Here is a 27,983-nt window from a genome sequence, read left to right on the forward strand (position 1 = left end):
AAACTGGCTACAAGGGCGAGTTCAGAGGGTGGTGATAAATGGGGAGTACTCAGTACTCAGTGGTCAGGGGTGGGTAGTGGGGAACCCCAGGGTTCTGTGCTGGGACCAATCCTATTTAATTTGTTCATAAACGACCTGGAGGATGGGGTAAATATTTCAATCTCTGTATTTGCGGACAATACTAAGCTAAGCAGGGCAATAACTTCTCCGCAGGATGTGGAAACCTTGCAAAAAGATCTGAACAAATGAATGGGGTGTGCAACTACATGGCAAATGAGGTTCAATGTAGAAAAATGTAAAATAATGCATTTGGGTGGCAAAAATATGAATGCAATCTATACACTGGGGGAGAACCTCTGGGGGAAGCTAGGATGGAAAAGGATATGGGGGTCCTAGTAGATAGGCTCATTAATGGCATGCAATGCCAAGCTACTGCTAACAAAGCAAACAGAATATTGGCATGCATTAAAAAGGGGATCAACTCCAGAGATAAAACAATAACTCTCCCACTCTACAAGGCTCTGGTCCAGCTTCACCTAGAGTAGGCTGTCCAGTTCTGGGCACCAGTCCTCGGGAAGGATGTACTGGAAATGGAGCGAGCACAAAGAAGGGCAACAAAGCTAATGAAGGGTCTGGGGGATATTAGTTATGAGGAAAGGTTGCGAGCATTGAACTTATTCTTTCTGGAGAAGAGATGCTTGAGAGGGGATATGATTTCAATATACAAATACCATACTGGTGACCCCACAATAGGGATAAAACTTTTTCGCAGAAGGGAGTTTAACAAGACTCGTGGCCACTCATTAAAATTAGAAGAAAAGAGGTTTAATCTTAAACTACATAGAGGGTTCTTTACTGTAAGAGCGGCAAGGATGTGGAATTCCCTTTCACAGGTGGTGGTCTCAGCGGGGGGCATTGATAGTTTAAAGAAACTATTAGATAAACACCTGAACGACCACAACATACAGGGATATACAATGTAATACTGACATATAATCACACACATAGGTTGGACTTGATGGACTTGTGTCTTTTTTCAACCTCACCTACTATGTAACTATGATGTGGATGAGAAGGGCTGGCTTGCAGTCGCCACAAAGCAAGGTCCATAAAGACATGGGTGAGGGAGTTTGGGGTGGAGAATCTTGACTGGCCTGCACAGAGTCTTGACCTCAACCTGATAGAACACTTTTGGGATGAATTAGAGCGGAGATTGAAAGCCAGGCCTTCTCATCCAACATCAGTACCTGACCTCACAAATGTGCTTCTGGAAGAATGGTTAAACATTCCCATAGACACACTCCTAAACCTTGTGGACAGCCTTCCCAGAAGAGTTAAAACTTTTATAGCTGCAAAGGATGGGCCTGTCAGGAACCATGAATCAGACGGAGTCAAAAAATGCAGTAAAAATCCCACCCTTTAATATAATGGTAAAAAAATGTACAAATAGTAAATGTAGTCAAAAGATAGCCAGGGTTTGGCAGCCAAAGTGAGTAGTCAGAAGAAGCCAGTAAATCAGGAAGCCAGAAATAAGCATAGTCAAAAGCAGCAGAAAGGGTCAGGAACCAGAATGGACTTCAGCCAGGCAAGTCTTCATCAGGAACACAGCAGAGAGTTTCCAGATATCTTTGACCAAAGACGATGGCATAGAAGGAATGAACCAGGTAGTTTAAATAGCCAGAAGGGGCTGGCTGACAAGCAGGAATGAACACCAGGTGAAAAAGTCTATGGAAAGCACAGAGGGTGCCAGGAGCATGTACATCCGAGCATGAGACCCAAAAGTGTTTCTCCAGACCGTACCCTTTCCAATAAACCAGGTACCGTATGAGCCCACAGAATCTACGGGAGTCAATGATCGACTGTATCTCATACTCCTCATGGTTCTCAACCTGAACCGGGCGAGGATATGGTACCTAGGTGGTGAAGCGGTTGCACACCAAAGGATTTAATAAGGAGACATGGAATACATTTGAAATAAGCATGTTAGAAGGAAGGTCTAATGCGTAAGCCACTGGGTTGATCTTACGGAGAATACAGAAAGGCCCAATAATTGTGGTTCCAGTTTCAGTGAGGGAACACGTAGTCGGAGGTTGCGAGATGACAGCCAGACCCTCTCCCCAACCTGGTAGGAAGGAGGTGTGGTCAGCATGGAGTCTGAATCTATCACTGGCACATCACAAGGACTCTTGGATCTGTACCCAAATGGAACGAAGATCATGGAGATGCTTCTCTAACACAGGATTTCTTTGAGGAACAAATGAATTAGGCAACATGGATGGTTGGAAACCATAATTCACCATAAACTGAGACAATCAGGAAGCAGTATTGACAGCACTATTGTGAGGAAACTCCACCCAAGGTAAGAGGTCTGACCAGTTGTTATGGTGGTCAGAAATATAGCAATGTAAAAACTGCTCCGAGGCTTTGTTGGCTTGTTCTGTGGCCCCATTGGACTGCAGGTGATACACAGAGGAGAAGGAAAGGTGAATTTCCAGCACAAAAGGCTCACCAAAACCTGGAGACAAACTGGATACCCCTGTCCGAGATGATAACCTTGGGTAGCACATGTAATCGAAAGATCCCCTGAGCAAAAATAGATGCCAGTTCTTTGGATGTGGGCAAGTTCTTAAGTGGAATACAATGTGATATTTTCAAGAACCAGTCAACCACCGTAAGAACAACTGTGTTGCCCTGAGAGTTATGTCGCATACACACGATCAAACAATCCGGTGGAAAAGTCCGGCGAACTCAAGTCCGCCGGACAATCCCCCTGTGTGTAGCCTCCGGCGGACTTTTTTTACCCAAAAGTACGGCGGACTTAGAAAGTAGTTTTGCACTCCAATCTTCCCATCGGACTTGCATTTTGGCGGACAATCTGGCCGTTGGTATGCCAGTCCGCCGTACTTTTGAAATGAGCGGACTTTTCCCGCGCGGAGAAAAGTCCGCTCATTTTGAGAGCGTCTCCAGGTAGACTGGGCCAGCGAAGGAGGCATCGCTGGCCCTGTCACCTGGTATGGACTTAAAGAGGAACCCCAACGCCGAAAAAAAACGGCGTGGGGGTCCCCCCCAGGTCCACATCAGACCCTTGTCCGAGCATGCTACCCGGCCGGCCAGGAAAGGGGGGGATGAGCGAGCGCCCCCCCCCCTCCTGAGCCGTACCAAGCTGCGTGCCCTCAACATGGGGGTGCCTTGGGGAAGGGTGGCCGCCCCCCCCCCACCCCAAAGCATCTTGTCCCCATGTTGATGAGGACAAGGGCCTCTTCCCGACAACCCTGGCCGTTGGTTGTCGGGGTCTGCGGGCGGGGGGCTTATCGGAATCCGGGAGCCCCCTTTCATAAGGGGGCCGCCGGATACCGGCCCCCCACCCTATGTGAATGAGTATGGGGTACAATGTACCCCTACCCATTCACCTGTGGAAAAAAGTAAAAAAAAACACAACACACAAGGGTTAAAATAGTTTATTGCACAGCTCCGGGGTCTTCCATCTTTGGGGGTCTTCTCACCGGACTCCTCCGCTATCTTCTGCTAGCTCTTTTGCTAGCGGAGGAGCCCGGCTTTCTTCCTCGCCGCCGCCCTCTTCTTCCGACTTCGGGGGTCTTGTCCCCCTCTTCGGTTCTTCTTGCCGGGCCACCGCACCTTCTTCTAGCTCTTTTACAGGCAGTGGCCCGGTCTGCTGTCGCCGCTGTCGCTGCTTTCGCCGTCTTCTGTTCTTCTTTTCAAATGTTGCCTCGTCGCATCCTCCGCTCACAATGGCACGGACGCGACGTGCGGCGACTTATATAGGGACATCACCGGATGATGTCCCCGGCCATTATGGTGTCACAGTCCCAGAGGCTGCTGGGACTGAAGAGAAGAAGAGAAGAACAGAAGATGGTGAAAGCGGCGACAGCGGCGACAGAAGCGCGGTGGCCCGGCAAGAAGAACCGAAGAGGGGGACAAGACCCCTGAAGCTGGAAGAAGAGGGCGGCCGCGGTGAAGAAGAAAGCCGGGCTCCTCCGCTAGCAAAAGAGCTAGCAGAAGATAGCGGAGGAGTCCGGCGAGAAGACCCCCGAAGATGGAAGACCCCCGGAGCTGTGCAATAAACTATTTTAACCCTTGTGTGTTGTTGTTTTTTTTTTTTTACTTTTTTCCACAGGTGAATGGGTACTCATACTCATACTCATTCACATAGGGTGGGGGGCTGGGATCCGGGGGCCCCCCTTATGAAAGGGGGCTCCCGGTTTTCCGATAAGCCCCCCGCCCGCAGACCCCGACAACCAACGGCCAGGGTTGTCGGGAAGCGGCCCTTGTCCTCATCAACATGGGGACAAGGTGCTTTGGGGTGAGGGGGCCGCGCGGCACCCCCTTCCCCAAGGCACCCCCCATGTTGAGGGCATGCGGCCTGGTACGGTTCAGGAGGGGGGGTGCTCGCTCGTCTCCCCTCTCGTCCCCCCTTGCCTGGCCGGCCGGGTAGCGTGCTCGGACAAGGGTCTGATGTGGACTCAGGGGGGGACCCCCACGCCGATTTTTCAGCGTAGGGATTCCCCTTTAAGTTCATACCAGGTGAAGGGGCCAGCGACGCGGAGACGTGCTCAAAATGAGCGGACTTTCCTCCGCATGTGTGGGCGAGTCCGTTCATTTCAAAAGTACGGCAGATAGTCCGGCGGACTTAGTACGCCGTATTAGTCTGCTGAAAAAGTGCCGTGTGTGGGCAAGTAGCCCGTTCGAAAAGTCCGCCGGACTAAGTCCACCGGATAGTCCGCTACGTGTGTACGCGGCATTAGGTAACTCCATAATAAAATTCATAGACAGGTGGGTCCAAGGCCTCTCTCCATTGAGTATGGGTTGAAGGAGGCCCACTGGAAGATGCCATGGTGTCTTACTCTGGGAACACACGGAACAATTGGCTAAGAAGGCTGCTACATCAGCACGGAGACTAGGCCACCAGAATTGTTGATAAATAGCCATAATATTGATTCCTGTCTGGGTGGCCAGCTGCTTTGGGAGAGTGGTAAGTCTGGAGCAAAGCAGTGCAGAGATTCTCAGGGACAAAGCAGCGGTCACAAGGTTTCTCAAGAGGAGACTGGATCTGAGCAGAAAGAATTCTGTCACCCAAAGGTAACGTGAGACTAGTATGAACAGTGGCCAGAATATCAGGAGGTATCACAGGAGCAGGAACTGACTGCATCTTGGAAGCTGAGGAAAACTGTTGTGACAGTACATCAGCCCTTACATTATTTCTTAGTACCAGGTAAGAATGAGACTGTAATTGAAGTTTGACAGAAAAAGAGCCCATCCCACCCTTCTGGGAGATACGCGTTTTGCCTCAGACAAGAATGTGGGATTCTTATGGTTGGTCAAAATGAGGACCACCACGGTGGTACCTTCGGGGAGATGCCTTCATTCTTTAAGAGCTAAAATGATAGCTAACAATTCTCTGTCCCCAATCGTGTAATAATTGCACTCTGCCGGAGACAATTTCTTAAAATTAGCCACAGACAGAAGGGTGCCTACTCCAGTGCATCAGATACATCAACCTCAAGAATGAAGGGTAACGTAGGATAAGGATGTGCCAGCGCAGGAGCTGAAACAAAAGAAGCCTTGAGAGACTCAAAGGCTTTAATGGAATCTGGAGACAAATTATGTCAGTTACCGTCCTTTCTGGTCATATTAGTCAGGGGTTTGACCAGAGAAGAGAAGTTCAGAATAAATTTCCGATAATAATTGGCAAAGCCAAGAAAATGTTGTAGCAGACATAGATGGGTCAAGGACACTGTAGAACTGCAGATAGTTTCTCTAGTTCCATCGAAAAACTGGCAGTAGAAATTACATAATACAGAAATTTAATCTGGCTGACGAGCAGGAAATGATCACCAAGTGAGCCACTGTGGAACGATAGGTGCTGGCAAATAACCGACAGCTAAGCAACCTGAGTACTGAGAAGGGAGGGCTGAGCCCAGCCCTGACAGGGCAAACTCAATATTGAACCCTACAGACTAGGACTGGGATGCCATTACAGTTCATATGCGTGTAAAGGCAGGTGTCCCAATACTTTTGGTAATATAGTGCATATGTCTTACCACTGTATCATATGTAATAAGCAAAAAAACAAATGAATAAACCCCTTGCTAAAATGTGAAATTGTCTCTGGAGCTTTAACTGTCTCTGTCGCAAGAATATATAAATAAATTTACCTGTAAAAGAACTGTAATAATAGTTATCTGTCTGGCCATTTATGGCAACAGAGTCACTTTAACCCCCCTGACGGTATTCCCGAGTCTGACTCGGGGTGGATTTTTCATACCAAAAGCGGTATCCCCGAGCCAGACTCGGGACTGCGTCGCTGGATCCAGGAGGAGGTTTACTTACCTTCTCCCTCGGATCCAGCGTTGTCTCCCCGCTGTACGAGCGAGCCGTGTCTCGCTCGATGCATTACATCGCCGATCTCCGTGCCCTGCGAGCGTTGCGACGCACGGGCACGGAGATCGGCGCCAAATTCAAAAAGTGAAACAAACAGTAAACATACAGTATAATGTAATCTTACAGATTACATTGCTGTATGTAAATATTTCACATCCCCGTTGTCCCTAGTGGTCTGCCCAGTGTCCTGCATGCAGTTTTATATAATAAAAACTGTTCTTTATGCCTGGAAACTGGAGATTGCCCATAGCAACCAAAACTGTCACTGTACATCAAAAATGATTTTAGACCAGCTAGAAAACAGCGATAATAAATTAGAATCACTCGCAGAATTGAGCGATAGCGATTTGTGGGGAGATCCGTCATCAAATACTGAAAAGTAATGACAGTGACAATTCTGCAACTGAGCAAATTTCAGTGTTTTTGATTTGATTACATTATTGAATAATTTTTATTATTGTTATATTATTATTTGGTACAATTATTTATAATTATTTATTATATTATAATTTATTATAATTTATGATTTAATTTTTCAAACTTTATCATACCCGGGATGTCTGCTAGACTGGTTTGGACAGATTTAAGAGAGTTATTCCTAAGAATTGCAGGACTACAATATAAAACGCCAAATTTTCATGCAAAATAATGGTACCGCTTTTAGCACCTAAAATCCGAAATAATCGTACCGCCAGGGAGGTTAACTGGTCAGCTGCTACTACCAAACATCTTACTACATAGTTGTGGTAATATTTCCAAGCATTAATAATTTTCAATATTTTGAATATGATTTTATTAAAATGAGAAAACTCTAAGAAGAAAACAATCAGAGGGGTTGGTTTACTAAACTCTGGAGCAGCTGTGCATGGTAGCCAATCAGCTTATAACTTCATCTTGTTCAAATAACCATCGTCAGTTTTAGTAAATCAACCTCAAAGTATCTTCACTCCCAATGCCACTCAATCCCAATGCCACTCACCTGATCAAAATTGTCTAGTGCAGCATGCAAATTAGCCAACATGCCAGTTGGGGATTCATTGGTAATTTTGATTGCATTTTCCAGGATACCTTGTGGGATGATGTGCTCTTTTAGTGTCATGGCCGGCTCCGCACTCATAAAGACACGGTAATCATGGTGGCTTTCATTACTGTACTTTTCCAGTAATTTTTCTAACACGCTTAACCATTTAGCTACCAGGTGAATATTCTGTGAAAACAGAATGGTCAATCGCATCATACAAGATCATTACATACTATGACGTTTTTACCTTTCCTATTTCTAAGGTTCAGTGTGAGTCACTTGGAAAAATAATAATACATTCTAATTTCATATTTTAGGGTGTAACACCCAGGATTTCAGACAGTGCATCTGTCCTCTGAGCTATAAATTCATGGGCCATTTCCTCACATTAAATTATGCACACAGCAAGGATTTGGGCTAAAGACCTAAAGTGGGTGCATATCCTGCAGCTTTCCTACGGCTATATCCTAAAGCTTCACTTTCAATAGCACCCTACCCACCCCCATTGTTGGGGCCGTTACATACTGTAACTTTCTTGCTACTACTGCATGTACCCTTTCTGCACATTTCAGAGCATACACCACAGCATGGGGTATGTAAGGAATCATCAAACAAATCAAATGAGCAATAGTACCTACACGGTCTGATAACTGTCTTTGCAAGAGAATCAAACATTTTGTTAACCCATCATTTTGTATTTCTGGTCATTCAAATAAATACCAACCATGTACCCATGATACAAAATTCTCACTATTAACATATGTTTTTCCATTTTGTTACAGTTAGGCCAGTATTAAAAAATGTCACAGAGTTTAACCATTTTGGCCATCAATCAATGCAGCAAGTTTGGAGTTTAAGGAATACCATTTATTGGCTAATGGAAGATTTCAAAACACAGTAGGTTTTATGTAGGTTTTATGTTGGTACAATTCCTGACAAAGAAACCCAATATGTTTTGAAAGCTTGTACAGATCATAACATAAGTTAGCCAAAAAAGGATAAGGCAGTAGATGCACACCCTACCTGAATGGCATAGTAGTTTTCTAAAGAACTGTGCATAAAACAATTGCCTTATTTAAAATATATATATAGTTTTCACCCTTTTAACTCTTGTAGAATATCAATGTTGTTGGTTTGTTGTAGCATCTTTGAAGCCACGTCCTGTCAACATACATGCATAACCAATAATGGCTGCATGTCATTTATTAGGACAGATTTCCTTATGGTGACAACAATGAACTGTGTCTGTGTAATGCCTGTCAGCACAACAGCATGTAGTCTCCACTGGGAGATCATGTGATAGGGTGACAACACTGGAGAACAACTGGGAGAAAGGGACAGAGTGTTGTTAACATAAAAGGAAGTGCCTGCAAACCTCATGACAGATATTACTTAATAAAAAGAGTATGTAAAATGAATGTAAATTATTTTAAAAGTAGCATTTTTAGAAAAACATTTGGATAGAATGGTGGATGATTAGACCCTCTGTTAAGGTTTAATGCTTTCTGTGTGCCTGTTCGCCATAATTGATGCTCTAGTTTTATTGGTGAGCACAGTCACAGAGGCAGAAAATGACAAAATTGTCACAAGAACAAAAGATGAGGGTAAATCTTCTAACGCTGACACCATCTGCTCCATAACAACTGTCGAAAAGGGGAATTACTCTCACTTTTGGAGATTTCTTCTAACTTACTCTTGCACTTCTGGTACAGGAAGTAAAGTAAATCTCCCCAACAGTAAACAGACAGGAAAAAGTAAACTGACAAACTGAAAAAATACTTTGGCTATATATACATTTTAAAGTGATTTTATTTTATTTTTAAGTAAAGAAAGCTTTACAAACAACAAATATGTTATACTTAAATGCTCTATGCAATGACTTTGGACAGAGCAGCCCTAATCCTTCTCTTCTGGGGTCCCCCACTGGTGCTCCTGACTCCTCCTCCTGCTGAGTACCCCTATAGGAAGCAGATTCTTATGGGGGCACTCATGTATGCTTGATCCCGAGTTGGGCTGTTTGCATCTCTTCAGGCACATAGCCCAGCTCGACCCAGTTTTCAAGTTTTGACAGCAGCAGGAGCTGGTAGCTCCCTCTGTTCTCAGCCAAGCCTGTGAGACAGGGGAGAGGGGAGAAGAGCTGAGCATAGAGCTGGATCGAGATCAGGCTCAGGTAAGTATTAAGAGGGGGAGGAGCTGGGGTGTGCTACTAATGAACGTTTTTTTTACCTTAATGCAGAGCATGCATTAAGGTAAAGAAAAAAAACTTTACCCTTACAAATACTTTATCATGTAAAGCCATTGTGTGATTTTATTGATTGAATTTAAAACTCAAACGTTAAAAAAAAAAAAAAAAAGATGACTAGACTACAAAAATTGATGCTGAGCTGACCCCTGATTATATCTTGCACCAGGGCTATATGTAGATTTATATAAACGTGAAATGAAAGAATACATATCTTAATTAAGGATGAAAATACCATTAGTAATTCCCCATATAGGTACTAAAATCAAAGTGCCCTGTGCAGTGCCCTCTGTTTTCACAGGCTAGTGCAAAGTGAATTAGAAGCGACTTGACTCTCTTCACAAAACAAGAATGCGTTGCTGTGTTTCTATTTCATAAGACAAGGGCAATGTGTTAGGTGCTATAAGAACTCACAACCAATCAGCAATCTTTTTTCTTACCACCATCTTTCTTTATTTCAACTTTAGTTTGATAAATGATGCCTAATCAGTTACTATAGGTTAGTATATGTTCTTTCTTGTTTTTCCTTACTTTATTGAATAAGCCCACTTGTATTTAAATAAAAAATGTAGGATCTAGATGTGCAGTGCTACAGCTGGAAAAAAATAAAACATTAACAAAATTAAAAGTCCAAGACAATAGTAATAAACCTACGCGTGCCAAACAGTAAATATTGTCTGTTTTTTCAGGCAAATATGCAACATATTCAGGAAGATGTGTTTTCTCTTTATATTCTTTTCAGAATGCTAATTACATCTGCTACACAATTTTTCATTATGTTTACACGGTTTAAATTGATAGTAAAATTGGTCAGCGTAGTGTGAAAAAAACATTTCAGTTTGAAAGAAACACCAATGTATGAGCTGTGATCAATGCTATCTTCTTGAAATAAATAAAAATCCCACTTTCAATCAGCACAATATAACTAGAGTGTATCATTAAAAAGAAACATATTTGGACAGGTACCCAATTTCATTCCACAAAGCGTTTTTGTAGAAAACGTTCTTTCTTGTAAAAGTGCAGTTTTCTAGCTTGGCAATGAAGCACTTCTATAACAAACAGAATCGGCTTACTTGAAGTATAACCCAGTGGCCTTCTTTTGATGCCTTTTCCATCGCTATTTCTGCTATAACTTCCTGCCCTTGACCCAAGGAAATATTGTGAAGTTTTCCTGAGTCAATGGTGAATCCAAGTCTGTCACCTATACGATGCAAGCAATCATATCAGCAACATAAACACACAAGAGAGAGATAGGGTTTATCAACAATGTATAAAGAAATGCACAACAGATTACACAATATGTCAATAGCTAGGCTGGCAAAACATGGCTGGTTTCCTTGAGGATAGTGGGTAGGGAGACATCTGCCAGTCCTCTTTAGCTTCTGCTCCTGTTTCATACGCGACTTGCCTGATGGGCAGAAGTGGTGTATGCACAGACAAAACATTCATTCCCTTTGATCACTCAGGAAAGGAAAGGCTCAAGCCCTATTATACAGATATTTTTCAATAGGTTGGAAAAAAATTCTGTATTTTAACAAACATTGAGTGCTTGTCATTACCTACAGAAATACTAAATGGCTTGATCCTTGCTGCAGCACTGGGAGTAAGACTGGACAATTTAAAGGAAATATATAGTAGTTGTGTACTAAATGTTTTATGTTCTATTATCATAACTGAAAAAAAAAATAGTTTAATTTGATGCTGCATCTGTCCCCCACTGCCTCTACACTGAGAACTGAGTGATCAAAGACAGCTGATCGCTTGGTTCTCGGTCTTCAGTGAGGAGAGAGCCAGTGACTGTCAGTGGCTTGCTGAGAGGCTGAGCCAGCTGCTAGTCAGACATCTAGAGGTATCCTGACATTAAAGTCTGGATATATCCAGAATCTGGACTGGCTGTGTGACCTCAGCCATCAGCAGGTTGGGTGAGAACAGCATTGGATTATTGGACAGGTGAGTGTCTGTTTATTAAAAGTCAGCAGCTACAGTTTTTGTAGCTGCTGACTAAGGTTTTGCAGAACTGACTGAAGCTCCTCTTTAACCAGGGTTTATCCAGGCTAAGATGCAAAATGTGAACCACAGTGTCTCAGGTAAAGCCTATTCAGGCCTGTAAACACATTTCTAAATGTACAGTTATGCCTGAGATTTTTTACTGAGATTACCATGTTATATTTCCAAAACATTGTTTTCTGTGAATTTTGCATGTAAGGGGAACAAAATACCAAAAGAAACTGGTCATTATCACAGGCTTTGACATTTTGTCAGCAAAGATCAAAGCTGATAAAATGTCAAAGCCTGTGATAATCACATATAAGGCAATACAGCACAATTTTGTATTGAAGGGCAGGGGCATAACTAGAATCTTCAGGGCCCCGGCGCAAGAAACCATGATGAGCCCCCCCTGACCCCGCTTTCCATCCGACCCCCGGGCTTCCAATTTTGGGAGGGTGCCCATGGATATCCTCCCAGAACTCTGTCTCCCGCATGCCCCCTGGGACGTGCATCCAGCACAATCACGGTGGCCCTATAATATGTGATTAGCTGATCACATGTAAACAGACTTGCTGGGTATCGGCAGCCCTGTCCTCTCACGCATTATCTGTGTAAGGAAAGGAGATGCATTAACCGCCAAGAATATCAGTAAATTGTTTACACTGATAATCAATGATGCTTATGAGTGCCCCCTATTAGTGCTCATCAATGCTGCCTATCAGCGCCTATCAGTGCCACCTATCAGTGCTCATCAATGATGCCTATCAGTGCCACCTATCAGTGCCTATCAGTGCCATCTATCAGTGCTCATCAATGCTGCCTATCAGTCGCTTATCAGCGCCTATCAGTGTTCAATGCCACCTATCAGTGCCCATCAATGCTGCCTATCAGTGCCCATCAGTATACCTATCAGTGCTCATCAATGCCACCTATCAATGCCCATCAGTACATGTAATGAGTGCTGCTTATCAGTTCTCAATGCCCATCAGTGCTGCCTATCAGTGCCCACCAATTCTGCCTATCAGTGCTCATCAATGATGCCTATCAGTGCCACCTATCAGTCCTCATCAATGCTGCCTATCAGTGCCTATCAGTGCCACCTATCAGTGCTCAATGCCTATCAGTGCCCATCAATGCTGCCTATTAGTGCCACCTACTGTATCAGTGCTCACTGCCTATCAGTGCCCATCAATGCTGCCCATCAGTGCCCATCAGTGCTGCCTATCAGTGCCACCTATCATTGCTCATCAATGCTGCCTATCAGTGCTCATCAGTGCCACCTATTAGTGCTGCCTATCAGTGCAGCCTATCAGTGCCACCTACCAATGCCTATCAGTGCTCATCAATGCCCATCAGTACCACGCCACCTTTCCGTGCCACAGATCATTGCTCATCAACGCAACCTATCAATGCTGCGTATCAGTGCTGCCTATCAGTGCAGCCTATTAGTGCCACCTATCAGTGTCCATCAATGTCTCCTATCAGTACTGCCTATAAGTGCTGCCTGCCTCCACAGCATGGTTCTGAGCAGAGAGTGTCTCTCATACAGCTCAGAGGAGACAGTTCACCTTGCTCCCCCTCACTCCCTCCTTCCTCTCTCACATGGGATGACACAGCCAATCTGCTCCTTCTCCCCCCTCTGCTCTGCCGTATGTGTAAAGCGAGGGGTGTGAGCTTGTTAGCGTCACACTTGACTTCATGCAAAGCACAAACAGGAGAGCGTAGGGGGCGAAGGAGCAGATCGACTGTGTCATTCCCCATGCGAGAAAGCAAAGAGGGATGGAGGGGGGAGCTGGGAGAACTGTCGACTCTGAGCTGTATGAGAGATACGCTCAGAGCTGTGGGACTAGCAACCCCGCTGGGGCCCCCCAACAGTGGCGGAATGACAGGGCCCGGTCACAAGTGTGACTGCTGCGACCCTAGTAGTTCTGCCTAAGGATGTAATGAGATGCTCGAGTGACATGGACTGAAGGGTACAGTGAATCTGCATGTTGAGTGGCTTGCCTCAAGGTCTCACATTGTCAAACAGGCACAGTTAGTAGAATTCAATAAGATTTGCCTAATTCAGGCAAGTATTTTCACCAGTGTCAGTAACATTACCAACACACACAGCAAATTCAGGTAGATCTTATTGCCACCACTTTAACCACCACCACTTTAACCACTTGACCTCTGGAATATTTATCCCCCTTATTTTAATTGACAATTGCAAGCTTGTACTAGGCTGTAATCAATTTCCCCATAAAAAGAGCTTTCTTTTGGTAGTATTTGATCACCTCTGTGGTTTTTATTTTTTGCGCTATATACAAAAAAAGACTGACAATGTTTACTACATGCTACATTTTTTACTTTTTTAAGGTATAGCATCTATAAACTATGGGATATATATTTTTTTAATTTTTAATTTTTTACTAGTAATGGAGGAAATCAGCGCCTTATGGTGGGACTGCGATATTGCAGCAGACAATTGGGCACTGACACTTTTGACACTTTTTTGGGGACCAGTTACACTAATACAGTTATCAGTGCTAAAAATATTCACTGTCGGTGTACTTATGACACTGGCTGTGAAGGGATAAACACCAGGGGCGATCAAAGGGTTAACTGTGTGCCTAGCTAGTGTGTTTGTATACTGTGGGAGGTGCTTTTACTAGAGGAAGGCATAGATCCATGTTCCTGATTTGCAGGAACACAGGATCCATGACTTCCCTACTGACAGAACGGCGATCTGCCTTGCTTACATAGGCAGATCGCTGTTCTGGCTCTCTGCCTAATGATCAGTGGGTGCTGGCAGACATTGAGTCCATGATACCCGCAGATCAGCTCCCGCTGTGTACAATCAGAGTGGAAGCAGGTCAACGGCAGCGTGCATGCGCACCCCAGACTCGGAAGTGTCGGATCACATACTTAGTATGTGATCCGGCACAGAAGTGCCACCTGGCCGCAGTATAAGTACATTATACTGGCAGCAAGCAGTTAGCTATGGCAGCATCAAATTCCTAAAGACTTAAGGTCAGTTCTCAGGTTAGAAATTAAGGACAACTCTGAGCTGGCGTAAAGGGGTACACCATTGCTCCCTACTGCTTATGTTAATGGATCTGCCCACTACCATGTGCTGTCAATCAAAAGTGAAGCAGATCTGATGGGGTAATAGTCTCTCAGATCCCCCTCAGACTCTACCCACCCCTAGTACAAAACTCCTCGGCCACACACCTTTCAGTTTGAGAGATGGTTATAACGGAGCAGAATAAATAGATTATAATATTGAAGAAACTGATTATGTAGCTGCCTTGTCTGACATTATCAAAATAAACATACAGTATCTCACAAAAGTGAGTACACCCCTCACATTTTTGTTAATATTTTATTACATCTTTTCATGTGACAACACTGAAGAAATTACACTTTGCTACAATGTAAAGTGGTGAGTGTACAGCTTGTAAAACAGTGTAAAATTGCTGTCCCCTCAAAATAACTCAACACACAGCCATTAATGTCTAAACTGCTGGCAAGAAAAGTGAGTACACCCCTAAGGGAAAATATACAAATTGGGCCCAATTTTCCCTCCATGGTGTCATGTGACTCGTTAGTGTTACAAGGTCTCAGGTGTGAATGGGAAGCAGGTGTGTTAAATTTGGTGTTATCGCTATCACTCTCTCATACTGGTCACAGGAAGTTCAACATGGCATCTCACGCAAAGAACTCTCTGAGGATCTGAAAAAAAGAATTGTTGTTCTACATAAAGATGGCCTAGGTCAGTGATGGCGAACCTTGGCACTCCAGATGTTTTGGAACTACATTTCCCATGATGCTCAGCCACTCTGCAGTGTAGTTGAGCATCATGGGAAATGTAGTTCCAAAACATCTGGGGTGCCAAGGTTCGCCATCACGGGCCTAGGTAATAAGAAAATTGCCAAGACCCTGAAACTGAGCTGCAGCAGGGTGGCCAAGACCATACAGCGGTTTAAGAGGAGAGGTTCCACTCAGAAAAGGCCTCGTTATGGTCAACCAAAGAAGTTGAATGAACATGCTCAGCGTCATATCCAGAGGTTGTCTTTGGGAAATAGACATATGAGTGGTACCAGCATTGCTGCAGAGGTTGAAGGGGTGGGGGATCAGCCTGTCAGTGCTCAGACTATACGCCGCACACTGCATCAAATTGGTCTGCATTGCTGTAGTCCCAGAAGGAAGCCTCTTCTAAAGATGATGCACAAGGAAGAACATGATTACTAGAACCATGTACTCTGGTCTGATGAGACCAAGATAAATGTATTTGATTCAGATGGTGTCAAGCGTCTGTGGCGACAACCAGGTGAGGAGTACAAAGACAAGTGTGTCTTGCCTACAGTCAAGCATGGTGGTGGGAGTGTCATGGTCTGGGGCTGCATGAGTGCTGCCAGCACTGGGGAGCTACAGTTCACTGAAGGAACTATGAATTGCAACATATACTATTACATATTGAAGCAGAGCATGGTCCCCTCCATTCGAAGACTGGGCCACAGGGCAGTATTCCAACATGATAATGACCCCAAACACACCTCCAAGACGACCACTGCCTTTCTAAAGAAGCTGAGGGTAAAGGTGATGGACTGGCCAAGCATGTCTCCAGACCCAAACGCTATTAAGCATCTGTGGGACATCCTCAAATGGAAAGCGGAGGAGCGCAAGGTCTCCAACATCCACCAGCTCTGTGATGTCATCATGGAGGAGTGAAAGATGCAACCTGTGAAGCTCTGGTGAACTCCATGACCAAGAGGGTTAAGGTAGTACTGGAAAATAATGGTGGCCACACAAAATATTGACACTTTGGGCCCAATTTGGACATTTTCACTTAGGGGTGTACTCACTCTTGTTGCCAGCGGTTTCGACATTAATGGCTGTGTGTTGAGTTATTTTGAGGGGACAGCAGATTTACACTGTTATTCAAGCTGTACAGTCACTACTTTACATTGTATCAAAGTGTCATTACTTTAGTGCTGTCACATAAAAAGAGATAATTAAATATTTACAAAAATGTGAGGGGTATACTCACTTTTGTGAGATACTGTGTATACCTAAATGTATACAATGCAAATGTACAGGGCATTGTGTTAAATCTTACCAAGTGTCTCTACATCCTTCAAGGGATCAACTCCAGGAGATAGTATGAAAACAATGGGAAAAGCTGGACCGCTCTCCTGAAAGGATTTGGCAAACTCTGTCTTGCGCCGCTCTACATATTTGACTCCAAGTTTCTCTTCAACAAAGTTTCTAAAATGTATATGTGCTTTAAATTAGTATTTACCCCATACAAGAAAAACAGACTTTGCAGTGCTAGGTTTGGATCTTTTGTAAAACCATACAATAGTAGATTTAACCCCAATGATTATGTTCTTATACAAGCTTAAATATGTTAAACTAATTAAAAAAAAAAAATTGTGATTTTTTGAATCCTGCATCTTTTATTAACCACTTGCCCTCCAGAAGATTTAGCCCCCTTCATGACCATGCCATTTTTTGGGTTTTTGGCACTGCGTTACTTTAACTGACAATTGCGTGGTGGTCAACGCTGTACACAAACAAAAATGATAATTTCATTTTTTTCCCCACAAATAGAGCTGTTTTTTGGTGGTACTTGATCACCACTGGGTTGTTTTTTTTTTTTTTGCGCTATAAATGAAAAAAAAAAAATGAAAATTTTAAAAAAACAAACAATATTTTTTACTTTCTGCTATAAAACATATCCAATCACATTTCTTCATAAATTTAGGTCAATATGTATTCTGCTACATGTCTTCGGTAAAAAAAAATCCCAATAAGCGTATATTGATTGGTTTACGCGAATGCTATAGCATCTACAAACTATGGTAAATATACTGGATTTTTTTTTCTTTTATACTTGTAATGGCAGCAATCAGAGACTTAAAGTGTGACTGTGATAGAAATGTGGGCAGTCTGACACTAAAGCCCCATACACACTATCAGTTTTTCTGCTGAGTTTTTCTTTCAGATTTACCAAAATCATGTAGTTTGAGTTCCTGCCCGATTGCATACAAATTGAAATTCCTAAGGTTTGACCTCATATTATATGGTTTTTGGTAAATCTGAAGGAAAAACTCAGCAGAAAAACTGATAGTGTGTATGGGGCTTTAGGGGTTGATTTACTAAAGGAAACTAGGCTGTGCAGTTGCTCCAGAGCTTAGTAAATGAGGTAAAGCTTTACTTTGCAAAGAATACACAGTCACGTGCAAGGGAAATAACAATGAAAATTAATTTTTGCTTGTACATGATTAGATGATGGAAGTCAACAAAGCTTCTACTCGTTTACTAAGCTCTGGAGCAACTGCTCTTGCAGAGTGCAACTGCACTTTGCAAAATGCACAGTCTATATGCCTTTAGTCAATCAACCCCTAACTGACACTTTGTGAGAACCAGTGACACTAATAGAGTGATCAGTGCTAAAAATATGCACTGTCACTATACTAGGTGATCAAAGGTTAAATGTGTGCCTAACCTGTGTTTATGTGTTTACTGTATAGTGCATTTAATAAGGAATGTGACAATTTTCTTCCTAAATAAAAAAAATTAAAAAATAAAAACTGCCATACCTCCACTGACAGGACAGAGTTCTGCATTGGTTACATATGCAGAGCTCTGTCCTGTCTTCCTCCTCGCTGAGCAGTGGGTGGCGATGGTCATCCATTGGCCAGCACCCGCTGACTGGCTTGTGCTGTGTCTAATCACAGCACAGGCAGCGCTCCAGTTTGCTCCCTACCCGGAAGTGTCAGATCATATACTAGGTATGTGATGTGGCACAGTAGAGACACTTTGCCATCATATAATGATGTTATGCGGTTAATATTATACCTGGTGATCCTGCTGTTAAGGTCTTGTTCAGTCACTTTCTGTTGTGGACAAATGTCTCCCATTTGTGGTCCTGCCTTGGTGCCCTGTCAAATGCTGGAAACCAAAAGCAGCCATGCTGACACTTACTGTGCACACACAGACCACCTTTTATATTATAAGGGAGCTGGAGCTCTTTCATGTAGACAGGAAGTGGCTGAAAGAGGCTCAAAACAATATTTTTAAACAAGCCATGTTAATAGTTTTTTTTTTGATAGACACCCGTTTAAGATGCTTGCAATGTCATTCAGAATGAATTAATATGTGCATTTGCCCTACATTTTACCTCCAATGGACCTGCGTCTGACCTGCTTCCAGTGGGTTTTGCAATTCTATAAACTTGTATGGGAATGCAAAACCCACTTGAAGCAAACAAAAGCCTGACAATATAGCCCCTAAACCACGTCCTTTAGGAACATCCACCTTTCACCGTGTTCACCAATCAATATGACACCACGGTGCATGGCACACTCTATTAAGCCAACAGAAATCACATGAAAAGGACAAGTTGGCTGTGCTTGCCCCTGCAGTTCAAAGGTTCCCAGTCCTCCACTGGTTTGTAATATACCTGATGGCGTAAGTCATTCGGTCCGGTCTCAGTGCACGCATTAATATCATTTTCTGTAGGGAACATTTGTTTTTCCATTCTTGTGGCAGTCGTTCCCTCTCTGGGCATTCTGATTCAATCACTCTTTTCCATCGCTTTGGTGATCCTTCAATGTCTCTGTCTAGACTTCGGAATTCATCCATGAAGCTCATTGTCTGTACAACACAAATATAAATAATGCCTACACACAAGCAAAATGTAATCAGCTGCAACAAATGACCCAAGAGTGTTTGGTTTCCCATACAAATTCAGTTTTCTATACAAATAATATAGACTTTTTGTATAATGGAATACTTTTGTTTTACTTTTGTGCTAGTAGCTCAGTTGGTATAATTTATTTTATGCTCTTGCACAGATTGGATACTATATGGTCTTTTAATCTAGTGGTGGTTGGGGTGATTCCCTTCCATTTCCTGTGCCAACACATCTTTCCAGTGAGATCACAAGTTGCAACAACATATTTTCCCCCACAGTTATAAAAGCTCTGTGCCTGTCTGTGTCCATGTATATGCTGATGACCAATCAACAAGACAGAAAGTAAAGAGAAATTTTAAAGCTGTCACAAGCACAAGAGGTGAAGATAAATCCTCCAGTGGTGACATTTGTTCTGCTTGCGCAACCAGGATGCCATTAGTCCTCATTTTTTGCACGGATGTCACTGGGACGGGAAATGAGAGCAAATCTCCCCAACGGCAATAAGCTGACAGATGTTCTAACCTTTCCCTGACAACTTTTGGTTTCATTTGAGTTTTAAGAACAGCTTAATAAACACTTGAAATACATATGTTTGTTTAACATGCCATATAATTTGCAGTACTGTTCAGACAATCTTGTAATTTACATCTTCATACAGCACAGTCAGAAAGTTGACACACACATTAATTTTATTGGTTGAGTATTTCAGCTTCCATTGTTGCCTTGCTCCCTCTTCATTTAACAGTTAATGAGCATCGTTACCTCTGTCCATTGAGCTGACCCAGAATGCAGCAATGCCAAACTAGGAAATAGCAAGGTGGTCTTACTGACTAGCAGAAGTGTGACTATCATAAGAATGGTTGGCTAAAACTGCACATAAATTGACAAGTAAAACACAGTCATAAATAAATTATAAGTGTTGCTTTTTTCTACTTGTAGATATGTGCCACAACTGTCAATGCAACCCTACTAAATAGGATTATCAGTTCAACTCAATAGGAAAAAAAACTTAATAGGATGACTGTTATAATTTTTTTTTTTTTATTCAGACACCCCTAAATGATATTCCATTTAAATTATAGGTTGTACAATTTAGATATTCTAGTGATTGCTAAGAAGAATCGATTCATGAACCACCAGCAAGGAAAGCTTTTGCATCACATTAAAAATACCTTAATGGCGCTCCATGCTGAATTTGAAAGAAAGTCCAGTGGACTATTATAGATGTGGTCAATGTTAAAGCGCAGTAAAAAGTCAAGTTCTTGAGCCGAGATTTCTTTATTCATTATCAAAAGCTGAAAAGGTATAACACAGGTAGTTAGATAATTGGCATGCAAAACTTAAAGCCTGTCACAGGTTCATGTCAGACATGACGTGCTTGTATACATTAAAGGGAGTTTCTTTTCTATCTGCTGGAGGGCAAGCAGAGTTCACATCTCCTGAACCATAGATCTCTACCAGCAATCATGAAATATAAAGACAGAATAAGTCTTCACTTTAGAAAATGCCTTACTAAATTATTAAAGTATGTAAAACTGAATCAGAATTCTTCATATAATACCACTCACCCATTACTAAAGCAAATCTGTTACCCATTTTAAACATTTAAAAAGCAAAAGTCCAGATTATAAATCACAGACTGCACAAGGTGCCATTGTTAGCCAAACAAACCCATCTGTGTGGATCTAATTACATTTGGTTACTAGGGCCTGACTTCTTCAACTGAACCTCAACCTAAACCTAAGTACTACCAGCAACCATTCAGTTATCCAGCAAGAGAGTCCTTATTGGCCAATGAGGTGCTTTTATTGGACAAAAGGATAGCTTGCTTACCAATCCTTACACATGATGGCTACATTTGTTTTACTTTTTTTCACCAGAATAAAATTAAAACAAAACAATCCAAATGAATTTGAAGTGCAGATTTTCAGCTTTAATTCAAGGGGTTGGACATAAATATCAAGTACAAATTTTGGGAACCGCAACCATTTTCATAAACAGTCCCCCCATTTTCAGGGGATCAAATGCAATTGGACAAATGAATATAATCCTAAATGAAATGTTCATTTTTTTATATTTTGTTGAGAATCCTTTACTGGCAATGACTGCCTGAAGTCTGGAATCTATGGACATAGAGACTGGGACATAAATACCAAAGACTGGGTTTCCTCCTTTCTGATGCTTTGACATGCTCTACAGCTGTCTTCAGTTGTTCTTTGTTTGTGGGTTTTTCTGCCTTTAGTTTTGCCTTCAGCAAGTGAAATGCATACTCAATTGGATTGAGATCAGGTGATTGACTCAGCTATTGCATAATATTCCATTTCTTTTCCTTTAAAAGCTCCTGAGTTGCTTTTGCAGTGTGTTTTGGATCATTGTACATCTGTACTGTGAAGTGCCGTCCAATCAACTTTGCTGCATTTGGCTGAATCTGGTACAGATAGTTGCAACTGCTCAGACTATACAGAGCAATAACAGGTTGGCAGTGACTGCAGCTGTTTACCAGTGTTCGGATGTAATGGCACTTGGAGCAATTAACTGCGGTTAGCGATATGTGATCGCCCCTGGACACAAAAAGCTTGCATCCAGGAGATATCATCTCACCATAACTGCAGGCAATCGCTTCATGTGCAATTATATACAAACATTAGTGGACAGCTGCAGTTAGGCTGTTATTGTTTTATATAGTCTGACCAGTTGCAACTTTCTGCATCCACCTGTGAATCCACCTGAATGAGTTCACTAGATTCTTGCCCCAAGTGGCACTAAAATATTGTGTAAATGAGGCCCAAGGGAGCTGTTTTACACCCTAAACAGAGCAATTACTGCCTGATTAGGTCTAATACGCTGTTAAAGGCATCTTATGTATGCAGGGCATATCTAGTCTATACTATACAGAACTGGAATTTGCAGTGTCCTGGTGTTACCAGTTTTTTACTTACATGTGTTAGTAAATTTATTAAGTATTACCAAGAGGATTCATAGTGCTGTGGATGATCTTGGATACACTACTAAGCTTTGATGTTTAAGAAAACTAGCATTCCATAAACTTATAGTCAATGCTTGCTCAGTGAAAAAATAACGTATGGCAAAACGATGGATCAAGTATGAATGGCTTCTGTCCATTTTTTGTTCTCACATAAAATTTAATAGAAAAGATAACTTTAAATGTGTGACTTCATCTGAAAGGATAACATGTTCTAACTGTGAACCATTCTTTGTCTGACATCTGTGTCTCACTAACTGAAAATATTGAAACAGGCATTAGGCGCTATTCCTATCTCATTTGAAACAACCAAATGGTGTAAATTTAAACCATTCTGTACAGATGTCTAAGAGTTTTTTTTTGCTAAAATTGATTCCAGTAAAACAGAAAAAAGGGCATTACTGGCAAAGACATAAACCATTAAAACAACACAAATATGCTGCAATCTAATAAAAAACAGCATTTGTTCATTAAATCGGTAAGGACTAAAACACAGAATTAACTGTATATGCTCTGGTCTCACAGTAGGAGTCCTAATTTTCTAACTAGATGTTTCACATTCTGGTGCTCTCTGGAATTGTGTTGCTATTGTAATGATTCTCTGTGTTTTTTTGGGCAAGATATGAAAAAAGATCAACAGAATTATTTCTGCCCAAAGTTTATTCAGATGCCAATAATATATTAGTTGTTTTTTGGGGGCTGAAGGAGCACCCAGGAAAAAAAATACCTATGCAAATACATGGGGAGCAAACAAATGGATCCCTGGACTCAAGCACTAGTGATGGACGAACTTCCGACGGGACGTTTCGCGAACGCGAAACGCGAACGGACACAAACGTTCGCGAAAACGACCGTTCGCCGCGGGCTCCATTGACTTCAATGGGAGGCGAATTTCGCAAACCTTTAGGTCGAATTTGCGGCCACGGGGTAATTATTAGGGGGTAGCACGTAGTCCCACCACCTGGACAATAGCATAATACATGTATGAGGTGAATTTGGGATCGATAACTACAAGCATTTTTTTTTTATTTGGGAAATTGTTCTGACAATTCAGGACTATGGAGCTAATGAAGGCAATGGAGGAGAGGGAAGGTCAGGGACCAGGGTAGGCAAACAAGAGGGTGCAGGAGATACAGAGCACTGACAGCAGCACCGTAATACAGAGCACTGACATCAGCACCGTGACATACAGCGCTGACAGCAGCTCCGTGACATACAGCGCTGACAGCAGCTCCGTGACATACAGCGCTGACAGCAGCTCCGTGACATACAGCGCTGACAGCAGCTCCGTGACATACAGCGCTGACAGCAGCTCCGTGACATACAGCGCTGACAGCAGCACCGTGACATACAGCGCTGACAGCAGCTCCGTGACATACAGCGCTGACAGCAGCTCCGTGACATACAGCGCTGACAGCAGCTCCGTGACATACAGCACTGACAGCAGCTCCGTGACATACAGCGCTGACAGCAGCTCCGTGACATACAGCGCTGACAGCAGCACCGTGACATACAGCGCTGACAGCAGCTCCGTGACATACAGCGCTGACAGCAGCTCCGTGACATACAGCGCTGACAGCAGCTCCGTGACATACAGCACTGACAGCAGCTCCGTGACATACAGCGCTGACAGCAGCTCCGTGACATACAGCGCTGACAGCAGCACCGTGACATACAGCGCTGACAGCAGCTCCGTGACATACAGCGCTGACAGCAGCTCCGTGACATACAGCGCTGACAGCAGCTCCGTGACATACAGCGCTGACAGCAGCTCCGTGACATACAGCGCTGACAGCAGCTCCGTGACATACAGCGCTGACAGCAGCTCCGTGACATACAGCGCTGACAGCAGCTCCGTGACATACAGCGCTGACAGCAGCTCCGTGACATACAGCGCTGACAGCAGCACCGTAAGCAGCCCCAGGAGGAAGTCAGCACAGCACAGGGATGGTGTGATCCCCTCATAATAAGAACCCCCAGGAGGAAGTCAGCACAGCACAGGGATGGTGGGAGCCCCTCATAATAAGAACCCCCAGGAGGAAGTCAGCACAGCACAGGGATGGTGGGAGCCCCTCATAATAAGAACACCCAGGAGGAAGTCAGCACAGCACAGGGATGGTGGGAACCCCTCATAATAAGCAGCCCCAGTAGAAATATGACACCGCTCAACCTCTTCAAAGAGGAGGGTAGGGGCATATAGTACGGTGTGCTTTTTTGGGTCAGGGAAGTGAGCCAAATGAATTAAGAAGGTCTGTGTGCTTGATTCCAAAAATTGTTTATAGACATATACATGGTCTACTGATCACATGTGTTGAATTCCTCCGAGATCCATGCCTCATTCATTTTTAGAAATGTGAGGTAGTTAACACTGTGGTGAGCTAGGCGAGTACGCTTATCGGTCACAATCCCCCCTGCTGCGCTGAACGTCCTTTCGGACAGGACACTGGATGAGGGGCAAGCCAACAGTTCGATTGCAAATTGGGCAAGCTCTGGCCAGAGGTCAAGCCTGCCCACCCAGTAGTCTAGGGGTTCATCACTCCTCAGAGCGTCCACATCGGCCGTTAACCCAATGTAGTCGGACACCTGACGGTCTAGGCGTTCCCTGATGCTGGATCCGGATGACACCTGTCGATGGGTCGGCTGAAAGAATGACCTCATATCCGAAGTCACCAACACATCTTCAAACCGGCCTCTTCTTGCAGGCGCTGTTGGATTGGTACCCGCAAATCCTTCTCTGGGAGTGGGAATTGCTCCTCTGCCAGCGCACGCAAAAGCAGAATGCAGCATTTCTCGAAGCAAGGCCTGGAAGTGCTGCATTCTGACAGCCCTCTGCGACGGCGGTAACATTTCCGCCATTTTGTGTTTGTACCGGGGATCTAAGTACGTTGCCACCCAGTACTGGTCCTTGACCCTCATGCTTTTTATACGGGGGTCCCTATTAAAACACTGGAGCATGAAGGCCCCCATTTGCACTCAAGCGGAAGGTATGTGGTGGTGGTGGTGTTGTTGGTGGTAGTGTCTTTGGGGGTGCACATAGCAGAGAGTGAAGAAGAGGGTGCAGATCGAGAGGATGAGGAGGGTGCAGAAGAATAAGGCTGAGTGAGCCACTCAACCAAGTCTGGTGCGTCCTTTAAAGTAATTGAACGCACCTTCTGCAACTTCCCACTTTGGCTCAAGGCTGTTGCTCCTGCCCTACCCCTACCACCCCTGCGGAAGGGCCTGCCTCTTCCTCTGCCTGTCATTTTTTAAATCACCCTGTGACAAAACTCTTAGTCCCTATACCGCTGAAGGACTGCTGCAGTATAGGGCAGCGGTCAGCAGTAGTGCACGTCAACCCTATGTATTGTGGACCGATAGCGGTCCTTACAGAACAGCAGACTGTACTGCACTCAGGCCTATGTACCGTAGCACCCTATACCAAGTTACCAGTCCTTATAAGAACTTTTGTGGACCAAGCAGGTTGTGTATTAGTGTTTAGCAGACTGTGCGTCAGTCCCTATACCGCTGAAGGACTGCTGCAGTATAGGGCAGCGGTCAGCAGTAGTGCACGGCAACCCTATGTATTGTGGACCGATAGCGGTCCTTACAGAACAGCAGACTGTACTGCACTCAGGCCTATGTACCGTAGCACCCTATACCAAGTTACCAGTCCTTATAAGAACTTTTGTGGACCAAGCAGGTTGTGTGTTAGTGATTAGCAGACTGTACGTCAGTCCCTATACCAATGAAGGACTGCTGCAGTATAGGGCAGCGGTCAGCAGTAGTGCACGGCAACCCTATGTATTGTGGACCGATAGCGGTCCTTACAGAACAGCAGACTGTACTGCACTCAGGCCTATGTACCGTAGCACCCTATACCAAGTTACCAGTCCTTATAAGAACTTTTGTGGACCAAGCAGGTTGTGTGTTAGTGATTAGCAGACTGTACGTCAGTCCCTATACCAATGAAGGACTGCTGCAGTATAGGGCAGCGGTCAGCAGTAGTGCACGGCAACCCTATGTATTGTGGACCGATAGCGGTCCTTACAGAACAGCAGACTGTACTGCACTCAGGCCTATGTACCGTAGCACCCTATACCAAGTTACCAGTCCTTATAAGAACTTTTGTGGACCAAGCAGGTTGTGTGTTAGTGTTTAGCAGACTGTGCGTCAGTCCCTATACCGCTGAAGGACTGCTGCAGTATAGGGCAGCGGTCAGCAGTAGTGCACGGCAACCCTATGTATTGTGGACCGATAGCGGTCCTTACAGAACAGCAGACTGTAACGCACTCAGGCCTATGTACCGTAGCACCCTATACCAAGTTACCAGTCCTTATAAGAACTTTTGTGGACCAAGCAGGTTGTGTGTTAGTGATTAGCAGACTGTACGTCAGTCCCTATACCAATGAAGGACTGCTGCAGTATAGGGCAGCGGTCAGCAGTAGTGCACGGCAACCCTATGTATTGTGGACCGATAGCGGTCCTTACAGAACAGCAGACTGTAACGCACTCAGGCCTATGTACCGTAGCACCCTATACCAAGTTACCAGTCCTTATAAGAACTTTTGTGGACCAAGCAGGTTGTGTGTTAGTGATTAGCAGACTGTACGTCAGTCCCTATACCAATGAAGGACTGCTGCAGTATAGGGCAGCGGTCAGCAGTAGTGCACGGCAACCCTATGTATTGTGGACCGATAGCGGTCCTTACAGAACAGCAGACTGTACTGCACTCAGGCCTATGTACCGTAGCACCCTATACCAAGTTACCAGTCCTTATAAGAACTTTTGTGGACCAAGCAGGTTGTGTATTAGTGTTTAGCAGACTGTGCGTCAGTCCCTATACCGCTGAAGGACTGCTGCAGTATAGGGCAGCGGTCAGCAGTAGTGCACGGCAACCCTATGTATTGTGGACCGATAGCGGTCCTTACAGAACAGCAGACTGTACTGCACTCAGGCCTATGTACCGTAGCACCCTATACCAAGTTACCAGTCCTTATAAGAACTTTTGTGGACCAAGCAGGTTGTGTGTTAGTGATTAGCAGACTGTACGTCAGTCCCTATACCAATGAAGGACTGCTGCAGTATAGGGCAGCGGTCAGCAGTAGTGCACGGCAACCCTATGTATTGTGGACCGATAGCGGTCCTTACAGAACAGCAGACTGTACTGCACTCAGGCCTATGTACCGTAGCACCCTATACCAAGTTACCAGTCCTTATAAGAACTTTTGTGGACCAAGCAGGTTGTGTGTTAGTGATTAGCAGACTGTACGTCAGTCCCTATACCAATGAAGGACTGCTGCAGTATAGGGCAGCGGTCAGCAGTAGTGCACGGCAACCCTATGTATTGTGGACCGATAGCGGTCCTTACAGAACAGCAGACTGTACTGCACTCAGGCCTATGTACCGTAGCACCCTATACCAAGTTACCAGTCCTTATAAGAACTTTTGTGGACCAAGCAGGTTGTGTGTTAGTGTTTAGCAGACTGTGCGTCAGTCCCTATACCGCTGAAGGACTGCTGCAGTATAGGGCAGCGGTCAGCAGTAGTGCACGGCAACCCTATGTATTGTGGACCGATAGCGGTCCTTACAGAACAGCAGACTGTAACGCACTCAGGCCTATGTACCGTAGCACCCTATACCAAGTTACCAGTCCTTATAAGAACTTTTGTGGACCAAGCAGGTTGTG

General features: G+C 44.0%; 1 protein-coding gene across 1 annotated transcript in view; it reads right to left on the reverse strand.

Moving 5' to 3' along the window:
* Positions 1-27,983, reverse strand: part of LOC143925685 (dynein axonemal heavy chain 11-like) — a 701,866-nt gene that overhangs the window by 114,445 nt on the left and 559,438 nt on the right. Inside the window, exons 58-62 of the mRNA XM_077450147.1 lie at positions 20,508-20,630; positions 19,102-19,295; positions 16,753-16,901; positions 10,736-10,863; positions 7,379-7,606 (exon numbers count right to left, since the gene is read on the reverse strand). Coding sequence (XP_077306273.1) covers positions 7,379-7,606; positions 10,736-10,863; positions 16,753-16,901; positions 19,102-19,295; positions 20,508-20,630 — 822 coding nt within the window. The remainder of the gene's footprint in view (positions 1-7,378; positions 7,607-10,735; positions 10,864-16,752; positions 16,902-19,101; positions 19,296-20,507; positions 20,631-27,983) is intronic.

This window comes from Lithobates pipiens, unplaced genomic scaffold (assembly GCF_037356315.1).
Source record: "Lithobates pipiens isolate NorthernLeopardFrog02 unplaced genomic scaffold, aLitPip1_a1.2 Scaffold_22, whole genome shotgun sequence".
In the NCBI taxonomy this organism is placed as follows: domain Eukaryota; kingdom Metazoa; phylum Chordata; class Amphibia; order Anura; family Ranidae; genus Lithobates; species Lithobates pipiens.